At 43.5% G+C, this 13,864-nt stretch overlaps 1 protein-coding gene across 1 annotated transcript in view; it reads right to left on the bottom strand.

Moving 5' to 3' along the window:
- ADGRV1 (adhesion G protein-coupled receptor V1) overlaps positions 1-13,864 on the bottom strand; it is a 387,995-nt gene that overhangs the window by 48,661 nt on the left and 325,470 nt on the right. Inside the window, exon 87 of the mRNA XM_058656191.1 lies at positions 10,392-10,513. Within this exon, the coding sequence (XP_058512174.1) occupies positions 10,392-10,513 (122 nt within the window). The remainder of the gene's footprint in view (positions 1-10,391; positions 10,514-13,864) is intronic.

The following is a 13,864-nucleotide window of genomic DNA, read 5'->3' as shown; positions in this document are numbered from 1 at the left end:
GATCTGAAGCTTGGGGTGTTTCTGTGAGATCACCTTACATGCACATGCAGTTTTGTTGTTATATTAGGGACAGGAGAAAAAGCCTGTTAGGGTTACTGTATTTCTCAAGGGTGTCAGAAATTTTAATATAGTTTTTATGGGTGATTTGCACAGATGTCTTGAAAAAGAAGTTTTATTCAGGCCATTGTTGTGGCATAATGGGTTAAGCCACCACTTTTGATACCGTCATCCCATAGTACAGGTTTGAATTCTGGCTGCTCTACTTCTGATCCAGCTTCCTGCTGACGCACCTGGAAAGGCACTGGATGATGACCCGTGTTCCAGGGGCATCTGCCATCCATGTTGGGAATCAGAATGAATTTCCTGGCTCCTGACTTAGGCCTGGCTTGGAACTGGCTGCTACTGCTGCTTAGGGAGTGACTCAGTGGATGGAACACAGTGTCACTCTTGCTCACTCTTACTCTATCAATATGCCTTTCAAATAAATCTTAAAAAGGAGTAACTAGGGCCCGGTGTGGTAGCCTAGCAGCTAAAGTCCTCTCCTTGAACACACCGGGATCCCATATGGGCACCGGTTCTAATCCCAGCACCCCTACTTCCCATCCAACTCCCTACTTGTGGCCTGAAAGCAGTTGAGGACGGCCCAAAGCCTTGGGACCCTGCACCTGCATGAGAGACCCAGAAGAAGCTCCTGGCTCCTAGCTTTTTATTGGCTCAGCTCCAGCCATTGCGTCCGCTTGGGGAGTGAACCATTGGATGGAAGATCTTCCTCTCTGTCTCTCCCTCCTCTCTGTATATCTGCTTTTCCAATAAAAATAAATAAATCTTCAAAAAGAAAAAGGAGTAACTAATACCATCCACATTTCAATCAAATTAGATGACTGTCCTAAGACTATAAAGCTGAAAGTTAATGAAACAGTTTTGTGCTCCAAGGTATTTTTAACTATTTCATACTCTTTCAAAAACCAAGTTTGCAATCTTATCATCTCATCTGTCTGGATTTTTTTCTTTCCTGACACAGACCCTGAAGCAAACATTTCTTTTTGTTTATTCCTTTGTCATATTTTACAAGTGTAAAACATCATACAGTCTCCCAATTATGTCTGGCACATGTATCGGTACATGATCCTTAGGACAAAGGGGAGGGACAGAATCAACACCTTCGTTTGGGAAGTTAATGTCAAAAGTCTCAGAGATACAAGTCACGTGGCAGAACACAGGGCACTTCATATACAGGTGCATGCTCATTTCCTGAATCTGACAGCAGCTGATTAAACATCATTGCTAGTCAAACATGCACAGAAAAGTTTGTACAAACATGTATCCCCTTCAGTCACTATCTAATACAAGAAACAACACCAACATTTTAGAGTTTAAAAATCAATCCAAATAGACAACCAACAAAATGGAAGAAAATCTTGGCACACAACACAACAGACAGGGGACGAATACCTAGGATTTATAAAAAGCTTTAGCAACTCAACAACAAACAGCCCTGCTAAGAAATGGGAAGATGCAATGAGCAGTTTTCAAAAGAAATAATTCAAATTCAAATTAACAGACCTATTAAAAAATGTTCAAATTTGATACCTTTTAAGAAAATGCAAATAAAAACAACATTGGAAGTTCCACTCAATCCCAATGAGAATGGCCGATATACATGAAATCTACTAGCAACTGCTGATGAGGGCATGGGGAAGGTACCCTACTTCACTGTTAGATACTGTAGACTAGCAAAGCCACTATAGAAGTCAGTATTGAGAGTGATGTGAGAACTGAAAATTGATCTGCCTTTTGACAAAGTTATCCCATTCCTGTGAATATATCCAAATTAAGAAAATAGCAACCTGCAACCCAATATTTACAGCAGCACAATCCGTAATAGCAAAGACATCGAGACAACCCAGACATTCAGTGAAACAGGAAGGGATTAAAAAACTGTGGTACGTCTACTCCATGGAGTACTGTTCAGCCATAAAAAGAACTCTTTTTTTTTTTTGCAGCAAAATGAAATTCTACCATTTCCCAAGTGCACTCCACTATGTTCAGTGAAATCAGCCAATCTCCAAAAAACATCTCATGCTGTATCTGATATAAGGCAACGCTCATGCAAAATACAAAACAAATATATACATACATTCTCTCAGATGGACTGTATAATAGAGACTAGCATACAGGGAAGTGAAGATACGTTGCGCTATATATTGTTGCTCCCAAATAGAAGGACCCCCCCCGAATGAAACAGTTAAATAGAATTTTCCAGTATGATAGGTTTTCTACCTTTGCCTATACCTACAATGCTGTAATGCCCTTAAACCTCAGAATGTTAAACATTTAACCATGACTAAAGGACTACCCTGCTGTACTAATATGGAGGAAAATGGTGAGAGGGAAAAATTGGGAGGGGGCAATCTCAATACTTACAAAACTATCATCGCAAAATAGTAACAATTTTAAAAAACTTTATAAATTAAAGAATCCTCTCAACACTTTTTGAAACATTAATTTAAGGCTTATTTGAAAGGCAGAGTTATAGAATGACAAGGAAACACAGAGATCTTCCATCCACTGGTTCACTCCCCAAATGGCTGCAGCTGCCAGAATTGGGCTGGTGAGAAACTAAGGAGCCAAGAGCTTCTTTTCAGTCTTCCACATGGTTGCCCAGTGATTGGACCATTTTTATGTGCCTTCCCAGGTGCATGAGAAGGGAGCTGGACTGGAAGTGCAGAACTCAAGATTTGAACTGAAAGCGCCACAAATAGAGGCTTACTGTGCTGTGCCATGGTGCTAGTCCCTCAAAATTGTTTTAAAGAGAGGGTATGCAACATACTCAGTCTAAATCTTACAGATTTGTTATTTGAAATATCAGAATATTGCTAAACTTTTCACAGGTTGAGGTACGTAGAACCCAAGACAGCATGTTAAAATACAACGTATATGACCATAAAGAGCCCAGAAAATAAATTTGAAATGAAAAAAAAAAAAGTATGGAGAGTAGAAACAGAAAGGTGGGGTGGAGGAGGGCAGAAGAAATGAAGGCACTTGGTTTGAAAGGGTACAGCCAGGGTCAAAAGAGATACTTAGTACCATCACTGTGGCACAGTGGACTAAGCTGCCGTTTTCAAAATCAGGCTCCCACGTTGGAGTGTCAGTTCAAATCTCGGCTGTTCTGCTTCCTATCCAGTTCCTCACCACATCTAAAGCAGTGGAAGAGAGTCCAGGTGCTTGGTCCCCTGCCACTCCTGTGGGAGAGCTGGACAGACTTCCTGGCTCCTACCTGAAGCCTGGCCCAGTCCAGTCATTTAGCAGAATGAATCAGTGGCTGGACAGAAGAGCTCTCCGGCTCACTCCGCCTTTTGAATACATAAATCTATATATTTAAGTCATTTCAAGTCTCTCAAACTGTATTTGGAAAAAATAATCTGATCAGACTCTGATACTTTGCAAGCTGAAGTCAAAACCCTGCAGACTGTCAGGAGAAATCTGCCTGGCCAACAGACAGGTGCAGAAGGAGGCCCATTGGATTTCATGACTCCCCATCAAGGGAAGCAAGTTTACTGCAAACACAGACGTTTCGCCTGCCTCGGTGCTTCCCAACACCAGACTTGGTGGCAGGACTGGAGCAGAGACCTTTAAACGCACCTCCTCATGTCAACTGCTACGTATTTATTATTTGTGACATTAGAGAAATGCTTAGGGATATTTTGAAATGCACACGAGGCATTCATTATTCTCTCTGGATCTTGCTAGAACTTGACATGGCTCTGGAACAATTCAGTGTTCAAGTCCCCAGCCTCCCCTGACTTTTACTGCTTATTCCAGGGCGTTCTGGGAAGGCCTCTTCCATCCTTGGTGAATAAACACTGCATGCTGTGCTCTCCAATAGAAACAAAATGACACTTCTCCCTCCTATTGGCTATTGGAAAGCAATTGCACAGACAGGGTCTTGAAACAATTAGCCCTCTGTAACTGATTAGTTAACAATGTGTGTTTCCCAAGAGCTGTTTGTTCTCCCAAGGAAGTAGCCCGGACCAAGTATGTCCTGTATCCAAGCAGCCACCTGCACTGTAGCCTTGTGGATGCTCCCCAGGAATTCCCACAGAAGAAAATTAAAGCAGGACTACTCTGTCATTCTTTTGGGAGGGAAGCTGTACTTTTGCATGAAAAACACAGTGTGTTCTATGTCTTATGATACATCAGGGATGGTTTTCATTTGGGAGAAATTTCTTCACAGATGGCTTTGGTTCTCAGACTGAAATCCAGCATCTACCAGTAAGAGATGCATGGAACGCCAGGGAAGGATAAGAAAGTGAGCTAAGCAAATAAACATTAGTTTTCCGTATGAGAAAAATGCTGTACGTGTTTAAGGCACTTTAGTGACTATCAAAACAATGCTAATAATACACTTGATCCTAGCACCTTAGCCAAGAGGCTGATAATAATAATAAACTTGTTCTTAGCATCTTAGCCAACAGGCCAGGAAGTAGTAGTAATAGTGGTGGTAGTAGTAGTAGTAGTAGTAGTAGTAGTAGTAGTAGTAATAATAATAATAATAATAATAATAATAATAATAATAGGTAGAAGCAGTGGTTCACACCTTGAGTCATGTATTTCCCAGCCATTTAACCACTTTACACACAGGAGCTAGGAATGTAAATGGTTTCAACCAACTGGTCCTTAAGTACGAATACAGCCTAGGAGTGTATTTTTAGCTAAGAAGTTCATGTTGCAACGCCTTTCTCTGAAACAGAATGATTCACACACTGCCCGGGAACATCTCGAAACCAGATGCTTGGAGCACGCAGCACATCCAAGTCAACTTGGGAGTGTCACTGAGTGAGGCAAGCCTCCGGAGACCACAGGTGCATTAATTGCCTTGCCCAAGGGTGCACCAACCCAAACCCCAGCTCTTGTCCACTTATGCACCCCAGAAAGAAAGCTTTGTAGCCTCTCCTGTGGAGACAAAGCTCCTCCTACTGCCCATTTTCTAGCATCTCCAGGAAGCTCACACCCCTGACTGCCACTGCCTTTGTGATGTTATCTGGCGTTCCTCCATGTCTGCTGGGGCTGCCAAGCTGCTTGGAGACGAGTCTTGCTCTGGCATAGTCCCCATGCTGGGATGCTCAGCCCATTAAGCAGAAAGGAAGACAGAGTCCTGTGACTCTTGGAATTTGGGATTAGAAGCCAAGTAAGTATGCAACTCCCCTTCTTTCTTTTTGACATTTCAGCGTCTCTCTCTCTCTTTTAATATGAAATGTAGCACAAGCTAGACTGGGTTGTGCCCTCATTCAGTGCAACATGGCAAAGTTGCAACAGCACAACCATCAGGAGCACCTGTCACATTATCCAGGAACTACTGGAATCAGAACAGAATCACCAGGGAGACCACTGCAAGGGTGTTTTCTCCCTGTCTGTTCCCTCTTGCTACTCCACAGCTGAAAACTAATTCTTAAATTATTAATAAGATGCAAATAGAAAGGACAGATCAGTAAGAATCCAGATAGAAGTTGAATTCTTAGGGAAAGAACCTTTTAGAGTTCAAGAGAGATTAGTAAATGACAAACAGCAGACATGTTTCAGGTGATTGTTAAGCTCACTTTTGAATCTGTACCCACCTGTTCAACAGAATACTTCTTAGACATTTTCTTCAATGCTCAAATGTTAGAAATTTGATAGATCAACCTTGACCTTTTACAAAATGATTAATAAATTGCTATTAGTACTTCAACTAAAGATGTCTTTGTTTAAAATGTATCAGACACTAAATACCCCCAAATCAGGATATTATACAAATATTATCCATCAGTCTCAGGAAGTCTGTGACATTATAATAATCTTAATAAAAATAAGCCAGCGGGCCCAGCGGCGTGGTCTAGCGGCTAAAGTCCTCACCTTGAAAGCCCCGGGATCCCATATGGGCGCCAGTTCTAATCCCAGCAGCTCCACTTCCCATCCAGCTCCCTGCTTGTGGCCTGGGAAAGCAGTTGAGGACGGCCCAATGCTTTGGGACCCTGCACCCGCGTGGGAGACCCGGAAGAGGTTCCAGGTTCCCGGCATCGGATGGGCGCGCATCGGCCCGTTGCGGCACACTTGGGGAGTGAATCATCGGACGGAAGATCTTCCTCTCTGTCTCTCCTCCTCTGTGTATATCTGGCTGTAATAAAATGAATAAATCTTTAAAAAAAAAAAAAGAATAAACCAGCAATTGCCTCAGCAAAATATAACAAGCACTTCAGGTATACTTTTGTGCTCACAGATGTTGACAAAGGTCAATAAAGATGTGTAAAGGACATTTAAAAACACAAATTCAAAAAAAATCCAGGACTAGTTCATGGGACATACTTGGAAGATCTAAGTAACACTTAGCCATATTCCAATGGAAATCTCTAACTTGAAGACATTGAGGCAGTCTGTACATTAAGTGAACCCCAGTAACCATAAAGAAATGATATTTTCCATGTGTTTCTTTAAAAAAAAAGATTTATTTAGTTTTATTGGAAAGGCAGATATACAGAGCAGAGGAGAGACAGAGAGGAAGATCTTCGGTCCAATGGTTCACTCCCCAAGCGGACGCAATGGCTGGAGCTGAGCCAATAAAAAGCCAGGAGCCAGGAGCTTCTTCTGGGTCTCTCATGCAGGTGCAGAGTCCCAAGGCTTTGGGGCCATCCTCAACTGCTTTCCCAGGCCACAAGCAGGGAACTGGGTGGGAAGTGGAGCTGCCGGAATTAGAACCGGCGCCCATATGGGATCCCGGCACGTGCAAGGTGAGGGCTTTAACCACTACGCTATCACACCAGGCCGCACTTGTTTCTTAACAATCACGATTTTTAGGACTGATTTGCTGAGCATGTGGTATAAGGAAGGTGCGGGTGTGCCAGGCACCACACACTGTGATATCAATCATTACTGCTTTATATTAAAACTCATTAAAGATGACTTCAAAACATTTTTCACATAAGCTTGGCTTGTATAAGTTCCTCAAAGGAAAAGTTCATAATTTCTTTTATGTCTCCCAACAAAATAGAGCATCATGCCCAACAGTCCTCATTTATTTATAAATTCCCACAAGAGCTCAATGCTCTTTCTCCTGTTTGTGTGGTTTCATAGGTTACACAAACTCCCATTAGAATCTGAAGGTTTACATTTAACTACTGCTGACTGACTCAATTACAGATTCAGGTTATCCAACTTCCCGTGATCCCACTGTTTTCCCTTCCAGTAATCTATTTCTTGAGCATTTTCCAATCTAGTTTGAAGTTACTCCATTTCTTTCCCCCCAAGTGCTGCATACCTTCTATTATTTCATTAAAAGCTTTCATTCCGTTCCCCATGAGAAGTGGCCCCAAATCCCTGCCTCAGAGAGCAGAGCGAGGACATCAGAGACGCAGGCCAGCTTTCCACTCTCTCAGCTCTGGAGTGGTGTCCACGCTCGCCAAACAGCCCTGGCACCAGGGAAGGCCACCTTCTCCCCAGCCCCTGCACAGGTCCTCAGTCTTTGCCCCTTTTCCTGCCTCCTGCATAACCTTGCCATCACTCTGAGTCTTTCAGTGTGCTTTGTTAGTGAAGAATACAAAAACAAATAATAAAACAATAATAACCATAGACAAAACCTCGGTTATATCAATCAACTTTCTAAACCACTACTTTCTCAGTTTTTACATTCTCCATCAAACTTTATTTTTCTTCCTCAAAACTCTGTTCCCTAGACAGCTGAGTCAGCATCACTTGAGCACTTGACAGAAGCCCACATGATCAGCTCCCCACCCAGACCTACAGTGTCCAACATCGAGGCGGTGACCTTCCCGCCCTCCCCGCGCCCCCCGGTTCCGATGCCCTGCCCCTGCAGGTGGGACCCATGGTACAGGACACCTGGCTCCTGCATTTCATGCTTCCTGACATATCTGCTACCCTCCCCAGGGACAGGTCTTGCTTCCTCTTGCAGTTTGCTTTTCTACCGATAATTCCAACCCCTCTGCTAGGTTCCTACCTTGAACTACTCACTAACAGTTCCTTCCACCAGTGTTCTCCCCAGCCCAGTTACCAAAACACTGGTGTGTGCACCAGTGCCTCCCAGTCCTCTCCCTACAGCCCTGTTCTTTGGTAGGTAGCCATTCTGACTAAAGGTGTCAGAGCACAGCCATTCTGCCAAGCCAGGAGTCTCCAACTGACACAAGTACTCTTTACATTCCTGCATTGATACCTGTCTACGCCAGCTGCCACCCTTTTTATTCCCAGATGCATTGATGGACATGTACCGTATAAAATATGACCACTGCCTACCTGCACTTGTTTTCAAATTCCCCCCTGAAACATCTCCAGTTATTTTTCTAAAGTGTAGGCACTGATAACTCATCCCCATTCAAAATGAAACAGAAATGAAATTGCTAAAATTGAAAAAAGAATCGCATTTGTTAGCCCAGCAGTTAGGATACTCTTGTGGCCCACTGGAGTGCCTGGGGTTCAATACCCAGCTCCAGCCTCTGGCTGCAGCTTCCTGCGAATACAGACCCTGGTCAGCAGAGGGGTGAGTAGTTGAATTCCTGCTCTTCATATAAGCAAGACGTGCTTACGTTACTGGCTTCTCCTTTCAGCACTGGACTAATCCTGTCGGCATCTGGGAGTGAATCAGCACATGTGAGCTGTGTCTTCCAGTCTTTGTCCCTCCGCCTCAAAGGCAACCCCAGTCAGAGCAGAGCAAGCACAAACAGGACGCCTTCCCATTGCTTAGACAGGTTAAATCTGCAGTAAGCCCGACTGGCTCTTGAGATGATACAACCAACCAGGCTTCCTTTCCCAATTTGCTTCTAGCTGCAAAACTTTTCTTCCTCTTTTAATCTTTTGCTTACTCCACACAAGGTTAATTATTTCACTTTTTGGCAGCCTTGGCTGACACTTTATTCTCTGCATAGAAAGCCCTTCTGCCAGTCCAGATTCTTCCTTTATTGAATGGATGCTTCAGGAGTCACAAACTCAAGGGCAAGTCAAATGAATGAACTCAGCCCCTCAGCTGCTGCTCAAGGTCCCAAGTTTATTTCCAGGCAGGTGTTGCCTTGAAAGAAAAGTTGGGAATCTATGTTTTTGGTGTGACCTTTCTATATTTTCAAAGCAAGAAGCACATGATGAAACATCTAAACCATCCTCCAGTGTAGCAGTGCATCTGTTAAATATAACCAAGCTGCAGACTACTGATGAGGACCGCAATCGTAGTTGTGCTAGGCCTGAAGATCCAGAGGTGACAGGACAGAGCTGCCGGGTCACATCTGGGTCCCATTCCCTGCTAGCACAGACAGGAGTACACAGAGTCTTGCTGAGCTCCCACACCCCTCTGCCTCCGTGGTGCCTGCATGGCATATCGCAATGGATAACTGTGGATGCTCTTGACTCATCAGACCCTAGAACAGAAGGGTTGTCTTTACCCTAGTGTGGGCAGCACCTGCACACTGTCTCCTGGGTCCTAGTGGCTTAATTAGGATTACAGATTTTTGGACATGTCTCATGGCACTTGATTACAAACCCTATGTCCTTTCAGATTTTTCCCTTCCTCAGCTGACCGTGGTTTTTGATTGGGCACCATTATGTAAGCTCTGCTCTGACTAAGGATTTGGTCTAAAGAGCAAGCTGTCCTCTTTCTGTTGCAAGCTACAACCCCCAGGATGACTATGGATCTCCACACATGTGCTCTTTGCAAGGCAGTGGCCAAAAGAAACAACAACTTAGAGACGCTTCTGGTAAACTAAGAAGTTCCTTTAGTCCAGGACAGGCTGTTGGCTTTTTGGAGAACAAAGAAAATCTGTTCATTTGTTCCATTTGTTAATTTCAGGGTGTAACATTTTTTTCCCACTTAGCAAAAGCACTGAAAAGGTCAGCTTTGATTTTTGCGACTGTTATACAATATTGTGCTATGTTATTAAAGTACACTCACAAAACTAATTAAGCTGGGCACTGCTGGACTTGGGGACGTGAGTTTATGTCTCAGAGAGCAAAATACCCCAATTTCACCCAAGCACCAGACCTCGAATGTTTACTGAATATTGCTATCAAGTTCACTGCTCACTGGGATCAAATTTCCAAGCACAGCAACCATCCAAATATTTGCTCAGGTCCTACACAGCTGCCCTTCGAGAGTTACATATACAGTGCTCCTGTCAAAAAAGTTATTTGGATGCTGTCAAAAATGAAGGAGAGAAAACATTTCATGTCTTACCTTTGTAGACGGTGAGCACGTTGGAACTCCAGCCATATTTCTTCTGGGAAAGATTCAGCACCCATCATTCAATTCTATAACTCTATGTGACAGTACTGTGTGTGCTAATTCAAAGTATAGACACTTGGACATGTTGTACTTCAGTATGCCTCTGTGTGCATTTTGGGTAACTGTATGTAAGACTTACCTGTAGACTGTTGAAAATGACAAAAAGAACCAGCATCCAGAAGTGTCTGTAAGCCATGTGCAGTCCTCCCCAAAGCCACGTCATAGAAATCAGGGCAAACAGGTACAAAATCAGTGGAATTTCTAGAAGTATTTAAAAAAGAAAGAAAACAAGCTGTGAGCTTTGGAAGACACCATTGTCACTAACCTATACACAGCAGTTTGTGTCTCCTTGCTTGTAACAGTCATCACCCTGATACCCATTTTGGGAGAGCAAACTGTGTCACATTACTGAGTCCAGTGTTTATTTGCAAATGAGCAGACTTAGGGCCACTGGGATGATGAGAATTGTTCCTCTCCTAGACTACCACCTGCTGGGCTGTTCAGGAACTACCAAGAACCACAGCCCTGTAACTCCTGAGTGTTCCAACAGAAAATGGAATGTTGTTAGCATTCCAAGTATACCTCTGAAAACACCAGAATCTATAGCGAAGGTTAGAGCAAAGATGAAACGACCCATCCACTGTCACGAACACTGAGCTAACTCAGCTTACTGGGTTCTCCTCTGACTGTCAATCTTTTTCATCTCAGACTTCTTCAGGGCCCAGGATTTTCTGACTCCTGGAACTTGTCTATTTTAAATTTTCTGTAATAGTTTGATTTTACAACAACCTTAGAAGATTTTAATATGAAAATTACAAGGACATAAGAAAGGAAATGGGTTGTTAGCTGTCACAGACAGCCTGTCTTGAGTTGATAAAAGGCTGCTGGCACCAAGGCTAACTCTCAGAACAGACCCTAGAGCCCTGATTTACCCAACAGCCTCAGTTAATACCCGTGTGCCCTCCAGGACATGGGAGCAGCTAGATCCACCTCTAGAACATTTAAAATTTTATTTCATTTTGAAACATTTTCAAATTATTTTTGTTTTACTCAAGCACTTGAAAATTGCCAACCTGGTGACCCACCAGAATTTGCATGCTTTAATGTGACTTTTCCATAGACAACCTCTAGCTTAAGAGGTGGGGATTGTGGAGAGGAATTCAGTACAAAGAGCGAGCGAGGGCCTTTTCACTCCAAAAATGCTGCTGATGGCTGGACTGAGCTTGGCTGCTGCTGGAAGCTGGGAATTCAATCTAGGCATTCCGAAATGGCTGAAGGCATTTTAACAACTAAATGCTTGCCTCTATAAAGGCATTGTTCTACATAAACACATCACCATAAGATCACAAAGTAAATATCGATGCATTACTCCCATCCTTGGATCTCATTAACTGAATTGAAAAATTCCCTCTGTAGCAGAATCTCCAGCTGACGGATCCAAAGTCTCCCAAATCCCAAATGGTGTCTTTGTGCCTTTTCAGGATCTTGACACTTTTCTCATACATGTGTTTACTTTTATTATTTCAAAAGGCAGAGCAATAAAGAAAAAGACACATAGATCTTCCATCCTCTCATTCACTCCCTAAACACTGGCTACTTAATCTAGGCCTCCGACCGAGATAGCAGGGACCAAAGCACTTGGGCCGTCACCTGTTGTCTCCTGGTGTGCAGGGCCAGGAACCTCAGAGTTGGACCCTTCCTCCTGATGAGGGATTTAGGCTTCCTAAATAGCATCGTAACCACTGTGACCAACCCATGCTCCTCACGCTAAACCTTCTCATGATTAGCAGCTTGAATTCGAGTCTCTCATGACAGTATCTCACAGTTAGATTACAAATCCTGGCAGAAAGCACACTACTGTTTGGGGGTTCTTGTAATATTCTCCTGAGTGATTCAAGAACTCAAAGCTTCCTTCACTCCAGGGGCTCAGTTTGCTCAGAAGACTAAGGCAGTGGCTGCAGACTCCCTGCTGTACAGTGGGTTTTGCAAATTAACAACCTGTGTCATTAGTAAGGAGCTTGCATCGCATGCCTTGAGACTCTACGGACACCTTTTTCCCGTCAGATGTTTGATGCACTCATTTACTTATCATAGGAACCCAATGATTCCCATTTTATTTAGTGACTACTACCCATGATTGCAATTATTTTTTCTGACAGTGAAACTGTCCTTGTCAGGATGTCTTCAAAACTTTTGTTGAGTCCTCACCATGCTGCTAGCCCTTGCTTGCTTCTTGACCCAAAGGGTTTTAAACTTACTCTGGTCTCATCACGCTTTCTGTTTTGAAGGGAGTGCTGTGTATACATCTACTGATTAATTATTTGACAGAGAGCTCCCAAACACCCACAACACGTGGGACATAAGGTGGTAGGCAACAAATGACATGAGCTATCACTTGAGCAGGGCAATGCATCGACAGGAAGCTGTATCAGGAACCAGATCTGGGACATACACTCTAGCTGATGTGGGTATCCTCACCTCCGGGCTAAATGCCTTTCCTTTCCTTGAGAGCAGTATTTAAAAACCAGGGTCTGGCATCAAAATGATCGTTGCTGTTGCTGATGCGCTAAGTTCTCACAGCGGCACAAGCTAGAGAATACAGATGCATTTCCATTCTCTCTCTCTCACACACACCCCTATAGTAATGCTCCCTAATTGGCAAAGATATGTTCTATAAGTTCTAGAAACCACAGATAGCACTGAACCCGACATTTATCGTGTTTTATTCATATATACACACCTGCATCCTCACTAAAAAGCCATTGGCACATCTGAATCACCGACATGTAAAGCACCACTCTTGGGCCTCCAGCCTATTGTTCACTAAGGCTGGCTTGAACACCAGCCCTGACCTATGATAGCAGTTGATCTAGTGACCCGGATGACTTATTCAGCAACTACAACAGGGGAGGTGACAGACTGTGATACCCTGGACAAAGCTGTTATTCAGAGTCTGGGTGGGGCAGAACCCTACGGATCACACAAGACTTCACAGCACCACTCAGAATGGTGTACAACCTAAAACCTACCATTTGTTTGTTTCTGGGAAACCAGAAATGATTTCCACGTTATATTTTCAGACCAAGGTTGACCATAGGTGATGAAAAACCACAGAAAGTGGACCTGGAGATGGGTGGGCCATCTTATATATTTGTATTTATTTCTATATATCTCAAAACTCATTTCCAGCAAATCAACTTCTAATTCCTACTCCCCTCCCCAACCCTGTTCTATATTAGGAACTCCATTCCTCAGCAGAGAGAAATCTGTTTCTCATTAATCTGAATATACACCTGTTCTCCTGTTCGGCTGGCTCCCCTGTGCACAGCCAGTCTCCCACTGCTATCAGCTTCCCTGTAGGCTGGTTCCATCCTCACCTACGTCTCATGCTTCCTGCTGGCTGTACCAAGCCTCTCACAGGAATGTCACCCTCATGACTGGGTGCTGACTCCCACGCTGGGACATCTACCTGTGTATGTACACTGTGGAAATGTTTGTGGAAGGAAAAGAAACAATGAGGGAAGAATAAGAAGAGGAGGTAAGTGAGCAAGAGGGAATTTGAGCCTTTTTATTCCACAAAAAATGAATCTCTTAAAAGGGACTATTGGAATC

The sequence above is a fragment of the Ochotona princeps genome, chromosome 28, assembly GCF_030435755.1.
Source record: "Ochotona princeps isolate mOchPri1 chromosome 28, mOchPri1.hap1, whole genome shotgun sequence".
In the NCBI taxonomy this organism is placed as follows: domain Eukaryota; kingdom Metazoa; phylum Chordata; class Mammalia; order Lagomorpha; family Ochotonidae; genus Ochotona; species Ochotona princeps.
The sequence above is the reverse complement of the archived record's forward strand: the minus strand, read 5'-3'. Positions and strand labels throughout refer to the sequence as shown.